We start from the raw sequence: 15,000 nt of genomic DNA on the forward strand, positions 1-15,000 counted from the left end.
GAGGGAGAGGGAGAGGGAGAGGGAGAGGGAGAGGGAGAGGGAGAGGGAGAGGGAGAGGGAGAGGGAGAGGGAGAGGGAGGGAGAGGGAGAGAGAGACAGAGAGAGATGGAGACAGAGAGAGAGAGAAAGAGAGAGAGAGAGAGAGACACAGAGAGAGAGAGAGACATAGACAGAGATAGAGACAGAGAGAGAGAGAGACAGAGAGAAAGAGACAGAGAGAGACAGAGAGAAACAGAGAAACAGAGAGAGAAAGGGAGGAATGAGTAAGAGCTAATTCTATTCTATATCTCCCTTTCTTTAGCTACAGTTTAGTAACCTGGAAACAGCTACAATATAAAACAGAGCCTCCATGTTAAAAGAAACCCCAACAGGAGAGGTCCTTTAATGCCTTTTCTAATATATTATCTTCAATTCCTTTCGCTCTTACACTCTCTGTATTATCTCAAGTGAAACAGGCCACACTTTCTCTTAATAAGTGTGTGTGTGTGTGTGTGTGTGTGTGTGTGTGTGTGTGTGTGTGTGTGTGTGTGTGTGTGTGTGTGTGTGTGTGTGTGTGTGTGTGTGTGTGTGTGTGTGTGTGTGGTAGTAATAGCCGTTTTTTAATGCCCTTAAATAAATTATTGAATGTAGTATAGTGTAGCGCAACGGGAAAAACGAAAAAATGTCACATACACTCTCTCTCTCTCTCTCTCCCCTTTCTTTTGAAGCTTTTGTGTAAAGAAACATAAAAGTGGCACACACACACACACACACACACACACACACACACACACACACACACACACACACACACACACACACACACACACACTCACACTGTTAATGAATTGTGTGAGAGACGGAGATCACAGGAGCCAAACGAATTCCATATCACACCTAAAGACCTCGGCGTTTAATTAAAGTGGCCGAGGCCGCGTCGCCTGACAACTGTTTCTCTTGAAGCAAATTAAAGAAATCAATTACGACGCTCGGTGTGTGTGTGTGTGTGTGTGTGTGTGTGTGTGTGTGTGTGTGTGTGTGTGTGTGTGTGTGTGTGTGTGTGTGTGTGTGTGTGTGTGTGTGTGTGTGATAAAGTGTCTAATTCTAGCACATTGGGAGCCCCACAGCGCCACATTGACACACCAGGAAAGCCAAGAGGGAAAACCAGATCTGTGTGTGTGTGTGTGTGTGTGTGTGTGTGTGTGTGTGTGTGTGTGTGTGTGTGTGTGTGTGTGTGTGTGTGTGTGTGTGTGTGTGTGTGTGTGTGTGTGTGGTGTGTTTGTGTGTAGTCCTGATTCTTGTGGCCAGATTTAGGATGGTTAGAAGTACCCGGATGTCCTACTTCATGCGGCCAAGATTGTTAGTGTTGAAAACTGCTCCCTTTTGGGCGATTCTGACCCACAATCCAGTGTGCACGTGAAGTGACGTCACATCGACGAAGCCTCCATATGAAAACAAACGGGGATGCGACGGATATAAAAGCAAGAGGCAAAATCAAGGCGCAATGTTATGATGAAATAAGAGAGTAAAGTATGTCCCAATAGTATGCCTACTGCATCCTAACTAGATCATTGTTATCGTCGGATGTAGTTTGTAGAATAGAAAAAAGAAAGAGTATGAGATTCGGAACGTAACCTTTGTCTTGAATACGACACCCATCCTCGTTGTCAATCAAACACATATATAATGCATTTCCTGTCTCATAAAACAATTCGTCAGCAACATTTTCCTTTTGTATGGAAACAGATATTATTTACGTCCGCTGGTGGTTTTCCATTCTCCTGACCTTTAGTTCTTCCCGTCCGTAGCACATTACTGTCTCCAGAAGTCAATATGTAGAAGAGCATCACGTTACTACTGACATGTATGTACATCCGCTTGACATACACACACGATATAGAAACATGCTCATGGGAAAATTGATCTACACAGGTCACTCATGGGCAAAACCTACACAATGTAGCTTTATTTCTTTAGTTAGAGGTTGAGCAGGTCGACATGTCAAATTGTTGACCATGATAATATAATACTTTTAATGTATTTTAATGTATTTGTGATTATAGAAACGTGCACATCAAAATATAGATCTGCTCAGGCCACTAATGGGCAAAAGCTACACAATGTAGCTTTATGTCTTTAGTTAGAGGTTGAGCAGGTCGACAGGTTGAGTTGTTGACCCTATAAAATATTTTCAATGTATTTTAATGTCAAACAATTTGTGATTATAGAAACATGCTCATGAAAATATAGGTATACACAGGCCACTAATGGGCAAAAACTACACAAGGGAGCTTTTTTTTCTGTTATTGTTCACATTAACGGCACCATTAACTTTTTTTTTGTTTGCTTTTGTGCAAAAATAAAATATAAAAAAATCTAATTAAAATAAGAAGAAGATACATTTTTCATTTCACTTTTATTTATCCTCGAGAGACCAGTTGAGGGGTGACCCTCATTTACAATGACGTCGCGTTCAAAACAAATTCAAAGGAAAAACAACAATACATAAACAATATTCAATGCAAAAACATCAAATACACAACAACAGGTGAAGAGAGAAAAAAAAACAATTGAAACATTTACACAGTGGTGAAGAGTGGCAGCAATTAAAATTACATTAAATGGGTGAAAGTACAATATAGCCTAATTAAAACAGTTACAGGTAGAGTTTGGCAGATTTAAGATAGTTTGTTTAAATTGGTTAAAGGATATGAAGGTATTTAGTTTAATTTGTTGCTGTAAGTTGTTCCAGGAGTCAGGGGGGCACTGAAGCTAAAATCTGTCTTTCCCAGCTCAGATAAATACAAATGAAGGACACAAAAAGTAATATAGAAACATGCATGAAATACTAAAAATAAAATAGTAAGAAATAAAAAAAATAATAATGCAAAATAAAATAAAATAAAGAATAATAAAAAAAAATTATATATTATAGGAATGTATCCGCTGTCATTACCGCTCTGTTTCCATTGTAATACAGTGTGTGTTACGTTACAATGTACTACTAGAGCGGAACTGACTGCCACCCACTCTAAATGTTAATATAGCTGTTATCAAATCAACGTCGAGACACACACACACACACACACACACACACACACACACACACACTCGCACACACACACACACACACACACACACACGCACACACACACACAGGATTAGCATTCCCATGTACAGACAGTCAAGGGCGGTTTGATTATAAATAGGGCGACATTTTTAACTTATATATATCATCGTGAAACTTTGCCAGAAGATTACTTACATTAAAAAAGGTTCTCCGAGGAACTTTCAATTTGTGTTGATTCTTGCGCCCCCTTTTGGTCAGAAGCGGTAGTGTTTTTACCACGCCAGCTGTTGTTCCTGGGTGAGCGTATACCCATGGACAAAGGCATTAAGAAAAACTATATATAAAATATGTTTACTTTGTGTTTGTATTGGATGACATCTATTGCAGCATGTCCGTCCTGGGAGAGGGATCCCTTACTCTGTCCACTCTCCCTGAGATTTCTTCAATTTTTTATTCCCGGTAAAGGGTTTTTCACTGGGAGTTTTTTCTCAGCCGAGCTAAGGGTGTAAGGGCAGATAGATAGATAGATAGATAGATAGATAGATAGATAGATAGATAGATAGATAGATAGATAGATAGATAGATAGATAGATAGATAGATAGATAGATAGATAGATAGATAGATAGATAGATAGATAGATAGATAGATAGATAGATAGATAGATATATAAGGGCAGGGTGTCATATTGTATCATATTGTATGAAATGTAAAGCCCACTGAGACAAATGTGTTTGTGATTTTGGGCTATACAAATAAAACTGATTTGATTTGAATTGTTTAACATGTTGAAAAAGTTGGCCAAAAAAAAAGTTGATATATTTTTTTTAACGATGACTGAATTTCGGATCTCAGGCCCTCACACTTCAGAACATGTAGGAGTGTGTGGTACTGGGGGGGCAAATAACTGTAGACCCCTATAATTGCACACACACACACACACACACACACACACAAACACACACACTCTCTCAGTGGGGGCAAATAGCAGTACACACTTATAATTGCGCGCACACACACACACACAAACACAAACACACTCTCACCGTCTCCCCCAACCCCCTCAAACACTCTTTAACCACTCTCTCCCCCCACACACACACACACAATCTATCACTGCCCTGCCCCCCCTCACACACACACACACACACACACACACACACACACCTCTGTCAGTGGCTGTGTGACAGGTGTGAAGGAGTCCTCACCATTATTCTGCTTCTGCCTCCTTCAACTCCCTGTGCTGAAATCTGACATGTTTGTTTGTCTAATAAGGCAGTGTGTGTGTGTGTGTGTGTGTGTGTGTGTGTGTGTGTGTGTGTGTGTGTGTGTGTGTACGGTGAGCAACATGCCAACTGTTGATAGGCACACAGCAAACCCAGTCTGCTATTAATAGGGCCTACAATCACACCTACAGCACCTCATTTGGTCCAGAATGTAAAGCTCTAGTGTGTAACTTCTGTGGCCTTCCATGAGGAATTCTGAGTACTCTCCTGTGGCATTTTCAAGCTTTATTAGACAGTACAGAGTTGAAATGGGGAGACAGAGAAAGAGAGAGAGAGGGGGGATGACCTGCAGTAAAGGTCCACGGGTCGGATTTGAACCAGCGACCACTGCAACGAAGGCCGGAGCCAATATGGTACGCACTCTATCCACTACGCCACCATTTTATAGTTTTTACACATGGATTTGTTTGCATGTAACTTGATAATAAGTCATTCAAGCATTAAAACTCTGTTGTTTCGGGCGCTCCGAAACAACAGAGTAGTGGATAGAGTGTGTACCATATTGGCTCCGGCCTTTGTTGCAGTGGTCGCGGGTTCAAATCCGACCCGTGGACCTTTACTGCAGGTCACCCCCCCTCTCTCTCTCTGTCTCCCCAATGTAGCTAGGGATTTATTTATTTTAGCCTTAAAAAAAGCCTTTCCTTAGCCTGACACTATTTGAGTTTACGCAATATGATATATTTGGAAAAAGTTGAGATTTCTTTCTGAGACACTTTCTAGATGTTAAGAGTTTGAAATAAATGCATTTAGGATAAGGAAGAAAATACTAGACTAAGTATTCTCTCCCTGTGCATCTACTCTATACTGTCTGAATACCTAATGAAACTGGTATGTGAATGTACATGCTGAAGGTTAAAAACTATTGTTTGGGAGGGGGGTGGGGGGGAGGACATTCTATGGCCCAAAGTAATGTTTTTTTTTGGCTGCAGTGGTTGTGTGTGGCCAGCAGAGGGTGCTAAAGGCAAAATATTAAATGTCCTTCTTCAAGAACAATCTAAGGACCCCTGTTGAGATAGTGTGCTTGATTGAGAGGGGGGTCACACAAAGTTTGCGTTCCAAATCACATGCTCTTTCTTTTTCCTACACTACATACTAAAGCACAGAAGAGTTTTAGGGCCATAGACAGGAGAGAGAGAGAGAGAAAAAATTCAGATAAGGAAGATTTTTTTATCATTATGTCGAGAAATGTCAAGAATAAAGATGAATACCCCAAAATGCTATTGGAGTTAGTGGGGGCACTTATGTATTTTCAGCATACTACAATTGACATGCATGCATTGGAACATCCTAATAATTTTTCTGGCATACTAAATAGTAGGGAAGTATGGGGATTGGAACACAGGGAAAGTTTGCTCTGAGTTTCCGAGCGTGCGTGGTCGAAAAACTTCTCATCGCATAATAAGACCTTAGCCCTACACTCCAAAATACACACTCAAAATCTTGCTGACGAGTTGCACTACACACAAACGCATATAGAGTTAACATGACTGTACGCTTATATGCATATGAATGAGGGTAATCGAAAGCTGATGAGTGTATCTAGTGTTATCCTCTTATCTGCATAAAGATTGGAGTATTTCCTTGACCCTGTGCCAAGGACACAAGCTATAAAACGAAGGCATTTTGAAGTTGACTTGTCTCGCAACTTTTGATGGACGTTGATAAGGTTATATCACAGACACACACACACACACACACACACACTGAGAGACACAGACACACACACACACACACACACACACACACACAGCAAATGATAGGGCTATATAATGTCTGGATGGAAATTTGATCTAAGCTGATATAGAGGTTGCAGTTTACTGTTGTCTATTGGCAAAAAATAAATTGATTTTGAAGGATATTTTAACCATATCCCGGGGCTAAATACATACACATTATATGGTTATTAAAATGAATATGTCTATTAAAGGGTGGGTGGGTGGGAAGGAGGGGGGTGGTTCTCTTGGGATGGACTGAAGACTAGACTACGTTAGCGGACAAGAGAGAGAGAGAGAGAGAGAGAGAGAGAGATACACTCTCATTTTCCTCTTCAGTTTCCAATGTGTCAGATCAATCATGCCTCATCCACACTCAAGGTGAAAGCCATCAAAAGTGTCAGTCCTCCACCATTGACAATGATTCAAAATTTGCCCCGACCGACACACACACACACACACACACACACACACACACACACACACACACACACACACACACACACACACTGAGAGAGACACACACTGGGAGACACAGACACACACACACACACACACACTGAGAGAGACACACACACACACACACACTGAGACACAGACACACACACTGAGAGACACAGACACACACACACACACACACACACTGAGAGACACAGACACACACACACAGACACGGACACAAACACTGAGAGAGAGACACTGAGAGAGACACACACACAGACATTGACACACACACACACACACTGAGAGACACAGACACACACACACACACACACACACAGGACAAGCCGGGGGTAGACAGACGAATAGACAAGCGTCAACAAGCGAGTTAGGCGAGGCAGACACATAGTCATGATGCCCAAGGAGATTAATCAACTTTTATTGCCGGCCCTCAAGAGCGAAAAAAAAATAAAAAATAAAATTCACACAAGTTCTCCTCGACCGTAAAAAAAAATTGGCTCATAAACCTCCTGTAGAGGTGTGTGTGTGTGTGTGTGTGTGTGTGTGTGTGTGTGTGTCTGTGTCTGTGTAAGAAAAAAAGTTGCAAGTGCAATCTGCTAGATAAGATAAGTTGGGTGAAACTTTGCCCGGAAAAGAGCTATTGGTTGTGTAAAGGGTCATACAGGGAAAGTTGCCAAAAGGGTGGATCGATTGTCAAGTCGTGTTTAAATGAGCAGTGTGTTGGCTTGAGGGATAGTCAGATTGAGCAGTTTTCGGTCAGTCGGTCAGTAACCTGTGCCAAGTGCAAAAGTGTCCAGCATGTTTTGGAGTGCGTGCGTGTGCCTCTTAGCCGTCCCGTTTGTACTGGGAGCTCCCACAATCAAACAAAAACAGAAGGTGTTGCTGATTTCCTTCGACGGTTTTCGATGGGATTACGACAGGGATGTGGACACGCCAAACTTGGATCAAATGGCCGAAGACGGAGTGAAGGCTTTGTATGTGACGCCGCCATTTATAACCATCACCACGCCGACACACTTCACTCTCTTGACAGGTAAAGTGTGTGTGTGTGTGTGTGTGTGTGTGTGTGTGTGTGTGTGTGTGTGTGTTTGTTTGTTTTACTTAAAGCTACAGTGCGTTTTATTTTTATTATGTATATTATTGTTCTTGTTATTTATTGTTTGCACACAAAAAAAAGTGTAGGATTATGTAAAAAAATATGTCAGATACATTTTTGATCCTAAAATCACCACATGGACACACTTCACTCTATTGACAGGTAAAGTGTGTGTTTTTTTCTTCTTAAATCTTTATTGACACCGTTTGTGTGACATTAAAGCTGCAGTGCGTATTTTTTTTTGCATAGAAATGAATGTTGGTTATATTTAACCTTCCTCTCGTGTTAGGGTCGCCACCGACCCGTTTTGAATTTCAAATGCATAAAAGAACCACTTACATTTTGTTTATTGCATTAAGATTTCTTGACTTTGTCAGGAAGCTCTATTTCAACAAAATTAGAAATTTAAAAAAAAATTCACTTAATTATAAAATGCTCTGGTGGAAATTATAACACTGGTGGTGTTAGGGTCGTTTTCGACCCGGTTATAGAATTAGATGTAAAAAACAATAACTAGAGCCAAAACTGAAATCTTAAGTGCACTGTCAGCCAACACAATGACAGTCAGCTCCTCTCCCAATCATGTGAGCTCTGGGGGGGTTCTCATTTTGACTTTTTTTGCCCTTATACCTGCATAAAGGCGAAACAAACAGATGGGCATATCCAGACATGTGAGGTCAATTCAGTATAGAGTTGGTGACTTGCAGAGTGCACATCTCCTATTTGCAGTATTCAAAAATGAGGAGATATACAGTGAGCCAAGTTCTGGATCATGTTTTTGGTGAAAATGGCCATCTGATTCTGAAAATAAGAGGTGTCAGGTCTGCCGAAGCACTAAGGACATAAAGATAAAAGTATTGTGCTTTATCTGCAAGAAATATTTCTGCAAAGAACACTAAAAGTGTTGCTTTTTGTCACACATCTGAACACACAACCATACATATGCACACAGAGACTTTTACTCTGTTTTCTTTTACTAGTTTTGGAACTAGTAATTGATTTCGATTGGTTTGATTTGTTGATTGGTTGTTGTTTATTTGACCTTATACATCTATATTTTGTGTTGTGACTTGTTCTGATTTTCATTGTGTGTTTGTATAATGCTGAAATAAAAGTTTTTTTGCTGTTTTCTGAAATAAATATATATGGGTCGTAATTGACCGGTAACACCATAGATGTTAAAAAGGTCAATAATATTAATATGAAAAAATAAATAAAACACATTTAGTTAAGAAATGTGTTCTCATACCCCTCAGTAATAATCAGGTAACACAACAACCAACTATTTATTTATATGATTCTCTTGAGGTTCATTTTACCATTTTTTTTAATTGAAATTGTGGCGCATACTGACAAAAAAAAGGCCCAACCGCCTACACCAAAAATATTAAAAACAATATTTTCATGGATAAGGAAGCCTAACAAGGTAACCAAGAGATGAGAAACAAACTGGATGATAGATAATTGTTTTTAGTGTTTTTTACAGCTGATTTCAGACACGGGTCGAAACCGACCCGCTAACACCATGGATGGTAGCAGAAAGTTAACACAGGAGGAGGGTTAAGTGATTGCTAAATGAGTTGACACAAAGTTGATAAGGCCGATCAGCTCCACAAAACTCTCTCTGTATTTCTCAGTATGGCAGCGTTTACAAACTGGTGTCCCCCCCCCTCCCTGACACTGGTGCAGGAGCTCAGAAAAATCCTTTTACCACTGATTTTGACACTAATCATGAGCAAAGTACATTCGCATACAAATTGCCATACTGTAGCTATATGCAAAGTGTAATCTTTGTATAACAATGTACAACAACAAAATAACATATGTACTAAAAAAAAAAGCTGACATGAGGAAACCAGCAAAAACAAAATAACTGCATGGGAAGTGCCTGGGTATAATTACTGCTTTGAACATGGATTTATCTATTAATTGCTGTTCCAGGCCAATTTGAGTCTTGTATAGAGTCTATTTGTCTCGCTTGCTACTAGCAGTATTCTTATCAAACATTTATTTATTTATTTAATACAGGGACAGTGCATATTATCAAACATTTCTGTCAATATGCCAGAATTAGCCAGAAGGCTATTTTTCATCTGCAGTCCCTAGACAGATGGTAAAAGTCACCCTAAGAGAAAATAAGTTACACATTTACATAACACAACACACCTATAGTAAAACGTACTATTAAAAAGTAAGTAAAAAACATATCACTTCACTTGCAATTACATTTTCCCCAATGTGGAATTTACATAAAGCCCTGCAAACAACTTTTAGGAACCTCATATCGTAAAATTAACCGTAGCACCTTATTTGCCATAACAGGTACAATTTGTTACATTATTTAGTTGCAGGTGTGCGTTTTGTCTCGCTTGCTACTAGCAGTGTATTCTTATCAAATATATCACTTCACTTGCAATTACATTTTCCCCAATATAATTTACATAAATAGCCCTGCAAACAACTTTAAGGGACTTCTTATCCTAAAATTAACTGTAGCACCTTATTTACCATAACAGGTATGAGTGTTTTAATTATTTTGTTTCGGGGGATGTCCTTATCAAGTGTCTTTGAGTTAACTTTGGGAAGAATTAGCTTAAAAAAAAGCCATGTAAAAAAATGAATTAGTTATAATTGAATGTCCTGGGGGTCCTACTGGTTTATATAGCTGAGTAAGATAATTAAGCTTGAATAATTCTGTGCCCCCTTTTCTTTATTTTGCCTCTCAAAACTTATCAGTGCCCGCTTAAAAAAGAAATGTAACTCCCTTGAAATTAATTTAGTCTAATCTCCAAAAGAAAGTTGGACGTGAAGTGTAAGACATTGTCCAAAAAAAAGTGTCATGCCACTCAAGTCCCCTGTTAAATTGATAGAATATTTTAAATGGTAATTGGACTCCACTTATAAAGCGCTTTTCCCTGGTTTTCCACAGACTCAAAGCACTTTACATTGTTTTGTACACATTCACCCAATCACACACACATTCATACACCGATAGCAGCAGCAGCTACCACGCAGGGTGCAAGCTAACTATCGGGAGCAATTTGGGGTTCAGTGTCTCTTTGCCCAGGGACACTTGGACATGTGGCGGGGAGACGGGGGATCGAACCACCGACCATGTAACCCAGTGGACGACCGCCCTACACACTTCACCACAGCCGCCCTATAATGTGAATTTGTCAGGCTATGTATAATGCGTGAAACCTCGCCCAAAAACTGTCATGCCAATCAAGCCCCTGTTAAATTGATAGAATATGTATATGTTATTTTATTTTAATTGGCGGCTGTGGCGAAGCGGATAGGGTGGTGGACCCGCAACTATAGGTTCGGTGGTTCAATCCCCAGTCTCCACGCCACATGTCCAAGTGTCCCTGGGCAAAGAGACACTGAACCATAAAAAATGTCTCCTTGTAGTTAGCTTGCACCCTGCGTTGTAGCTGCTGCTGCTATCGGTGTATGAATGTGTGCTCCAGGTGTAAGTCGCTTTGGATACAAGCGTCTGATAAATGACATGTAATGTAATGTGAATTTATCAGGCTATGTATGTATACATGAGTGCACACTACATTGAATGACAGTGATTTTTTTTTCTTTTTTTTTATTCATTATCTTGAAAACCTACCATTTCACACCAAAACATAGGTTTCTATGACAAAAATATATATTTTTTTTTATTTTTTTTTCAGACATATCAAAAACAATACAAAACTAAATGAAAAGCACAAAAATACAACAAACAAAATGTATGTTTAAAAGACTGCACAAAAATAAAAAAAAATAAAACAAATTATCTGTATTGATGTGACATGCCCGAAAAGGAGCAGGAAGAAGTATACACTTATTTAATCCTACCCCTTTTCCATAGTAAAAAAATTAAAATATATAAAAAAATTAAAATAAAAATATAAAAATATGTATTATATTCGCTTCATGTATTCAGATTGCAGAAATAGGAACATTTTAGATGAAAAGGGTGTATTTTCGACTGACAGTGATTTTTTTTCTGTCTTTCTTTCTAGGCCGCTACGTTGAGAATCACGGTGTAATCCACAACATGTGGTTCGACACAGAGACGACTGAGAAGAAGCCGTACTATCAGACGCAGTTTGTCAATGAGTGGTGGGACAACGGCTCACTGCCTATCTGGATCACTGCACAGAATCAGGTCTGTGTGTGTGTGTGTTGAAGATATTCTAATCTTATCACTGAGAGAGAGATTGTTTGACTGTGAAATGTTTTCTCTTGACTAAAACCGCTCCAAAAGGCTCGCTGAAAAACATTCAAGTAGGCCCAGATAAGATCACCGCACTTATATTGCAAATTATTGACTATACTGTATGTTTACTGTAACAGTTGCTATGAGGTCTGTACTAAAGGTTAAAGGTGGAGTCAGTGATTTTGGAGAACGCTTGTTTTCTTGCACTCTTTGGCAAAATCTTCTCACGATTAGCTACCTGTCCGTACTGTTTGTGGGCTGAAAAAAATCTAGTTTTTATACACAGCCTAGGCTCTGTAAACTGGTATGTAAACAAATGTGCTTGGACTGACACAGCGTAGCTAGCAACAATGTTAAGTGAAGATAGCATGTTTTTAGTAGTAGCCTATTGTAGCAAGTGTGACAATATGTCTGTCAATTTTGAAATTAATGTTGAAGACAAATACTTATCCAAGCCAAAGTAAAAGCTTATGAAAAAAGTGATTATAACAAAAGGCCGTCTCCAGAAATTGCTGACTCTACCTTTAAACTGTATATTTAAGTTTAAAACATGACAAAAATACAGCAGCTACTGATTTCGTTTCCTTGTTAGTTGACCCACAGTATGTTCAGACCAACTTTTAATGCTTGATAACATGCCAAGACCATGTGTAGCCCAACATTCATGTATCCCTATGAATCTAACACATCTCTTTCCTAAACCCCTTTTTTCTTTAGGGCCTTAAATCTGGCTCCCTCCACTTCCCCGGCACAGCTTCCAGTTACCAGGGGCAGGTTGCTATGCAGCGCGAGGTCGAACCGATTCGCTACAACTACAAGAACGAAACCGCGTGGCAAGAAAACGCCGACAAAGTCATGAGCTGGTTCCGTGACCGAGACCTGGACTTCATCTCGCTGTATTTCGGCGAACCGGATGGGACGGGCCACAGATACGGTCCCGACTCGCCACAGCGAAGGGAGATGGTCAAACAAGTGGACAGAACCGTGGGCTACATCCGAGAGTCCGCGCGACGTCACACGCTAACCGACGAGCTGAACATCATCATCACGGCGGACCACGGCATGACCAGTGTGTATCGCAACGGTCTCGTGATAGAAATTGTGCTTTCGAAGATCCCCGGGTTTTCGTTCAAAGACATTTCGTTTCACATGGTTGATTACGGACCGACCGGGATGCTGTTGCCCAAACCGGGGATGCTCGACAAGGTGTATAATGCCTTGAAGGGGGGTCATCCGCACCTGCACGTGTACAAGAAGGAGGAAATGCCAGAGAGACTTCACTTCGCCAAAAACGATCGCATCCTACCCATCATCCTGTGGGCCGACCCTGGATATGTCATCAACGGGGTGGGTATTTGCCCAGTCATTTTAGATAGATAGATAGATAGATAGATAGATAGATAGATAGATAGATAGATAGATAGATAGATAGATAGATAGATAGATAGATAGATAGATAGATAGATAGATAGATAGATAGATAGATAGATAGATAGATAGATAGATAGATAGATAGATAGATAGATAGATAGATAGATAGATAGAATTGATTGAATTTGTCTTTCCACATCTCCCCTCTCAAGTTACCACACTCCAGAGGGGGTCAGAGCGCAGGGTCAGCCATAGTACAGCGCCCCTGGAGCAGTTTTGGGGTTAAGTGTCTTGCTCAAGGACACAATGGTAGAGATGGTGGTGCATCGTGGATGTAATAGCAGCCACCACTAGTTTAACTTTGTATGGGGGGAACCAGAGACCTCATGGTTACTGGGAGGAACCAGAGACCTCATGGTTACTGGGAGGAACCAGAGACCTCATGGTTACTGGGAGGAGGAACCAGAGACCTCATGGTTACTGGGAGGAAGAACCAGAGACCTCATGGTTACTGGGAGGAACCAGAGACCTCATGGTTACTGGGAGGAGGAACCAGAAACCTCATGGTTACTGGGAGGAGGAACCAGAGACCTCATGGTTACTGGGAGGAGGAACCAGAGACCTCATGGTTACTGGGAGGAGGAACCAGCCCCTCTTTTCTCTATAGGCCATCCTACCACCATATTGTGTAGTGTTGTGCCCTTCTTGCTCAAGAATTGATTGATGGCGAGACCTTTAAAAAGCTTGTAAACAAGAAATACAAGTGTTCCAGTGTTAGCCAATCACTAAGAGGCGCTGCAGACGAATGATCAAGACACGTCAAATTCTTATGTTTCCTCTTAAATCACTGATCTGGTTTTGTTTTTGAGAGAGAAATTAAACATGCGGAACAAGTTAGAAAAGCAGAGAGAGAGAGAGAGAGAGAGAGAGAGAGAGAGAGAGAGAGAGAGAGAGAGAGAGAAGGAGAGAGAAAGAGAGAGAGAGAGGGGGACAGAGAGAGAGTGAGAGAGAGAGAGGGGGGGACAGAGAGAGAGACAGAGAGAGAGAGAGAGAGAGAGAGAGACAGAGAGAGAGAGAGAGAGAGAGAAAGAGACAGAGAGAGAGGGACAGAGAGAGAGAGAGACAGAGAGAGAGAGAGAGAGAGATGTGCAGAGGCAGTTTTCGACCCAGTGCATGTCCTATTGATTTACCCTTTAGAGTAAACAGTTAGCTAAGGTTGCTATTTTGGTCCCAGCAATGTTCTATAGTTTAAAGGTGCACTGTGTAACTTTGGGTAGGTCAGAGAAGCCAACATTTTCTAATGTATATTCTCTTACTGAATAAACAAACTTTCCTCACAGGGAAAATGTAGATCCCTGGAACACTGTTAAAAGTTAGAAAGCTTCCTGAAAAGTTACTGTTTCACTGTTGTTGTTGTTTACAGCAGCAGGGCCCACAGTTTGGTTTACAAACATATTCTAGTCTTAACGTTTACATTTGGAATGGTCTCTTAATTTTTTCCAGAGCTGTAGAGTCTTTTCAAGCAGAGACAAGGAGTTGAATTATAATCTTACGTGGCATTACAATTTTTAAATCGAGAGCGTTTGCACATCCTTGGGATAATCCAGGCTTGGCTGATGACATGCAGAGAGCTCGTTTAGGTCCAGGTAACCTAACATAATTTTGAATTATGGAGATAGAATCATTTAATACTAAGAACTACACATAGAGAAAAATGTGTTTTGTAAACTTACTGCAAACGTAAACAAATCTCCTCCCGTGAAACTTACATAGTGCACCTTTAAAAAAAGTTTAAAAAATTTGAAAACATTAT

General features: G+C 40.3%; 1 protein-coding gene across 1 annotated transcript in view; it reads left to right on the top strand.

The window, feature by feature from the left end:
• Window positions 1–7,353: 7,353 nt before the first annotated feature.
• LOC307262918 (ectonucleotide pyrophosphatase/phosphodiesterase family member 7-like) overlaps window positions 7,354–15,000 on the top strand; it is a gene marked incomplete at its 3' end in the record, with an annotated part of 14,501 nt that continues 6,854 nt past the window's right edge. Inside the window, exons 1-3 of the mRNA XM_080043941.1 lie at window positions 7,354–7,540; window positions 11,620–11,765; window positions 12,534–13,163. Coding sequence (XP_079900067.1) covers window positions 7,456–7,540; window positions 11,620–11,765; window positions 12,534–13,163 — 861 coding nt within the window. The 5' untranslated portion in view covers window positions 7,354–7,455. The remainder of the gene's footprint in view (window positions 7,541–11,619; window positions 11,766–12,533; window positions 13,164–15,000) is intronic.

This window comes from Ammodytes marinus (genome assembly GCF_949987685.1).
Source record: "Ammodytes marinus genome assembly, chromosome: 16".
In the NCBI taxonomy this organism is placed as follows: domain Eukaryota; kingdom Metazoa; phylum Chordata; class Actinopteri; order Uranoscopiformes; family Ammodytidae; genus Ammodytes; species Ammodytes marinus.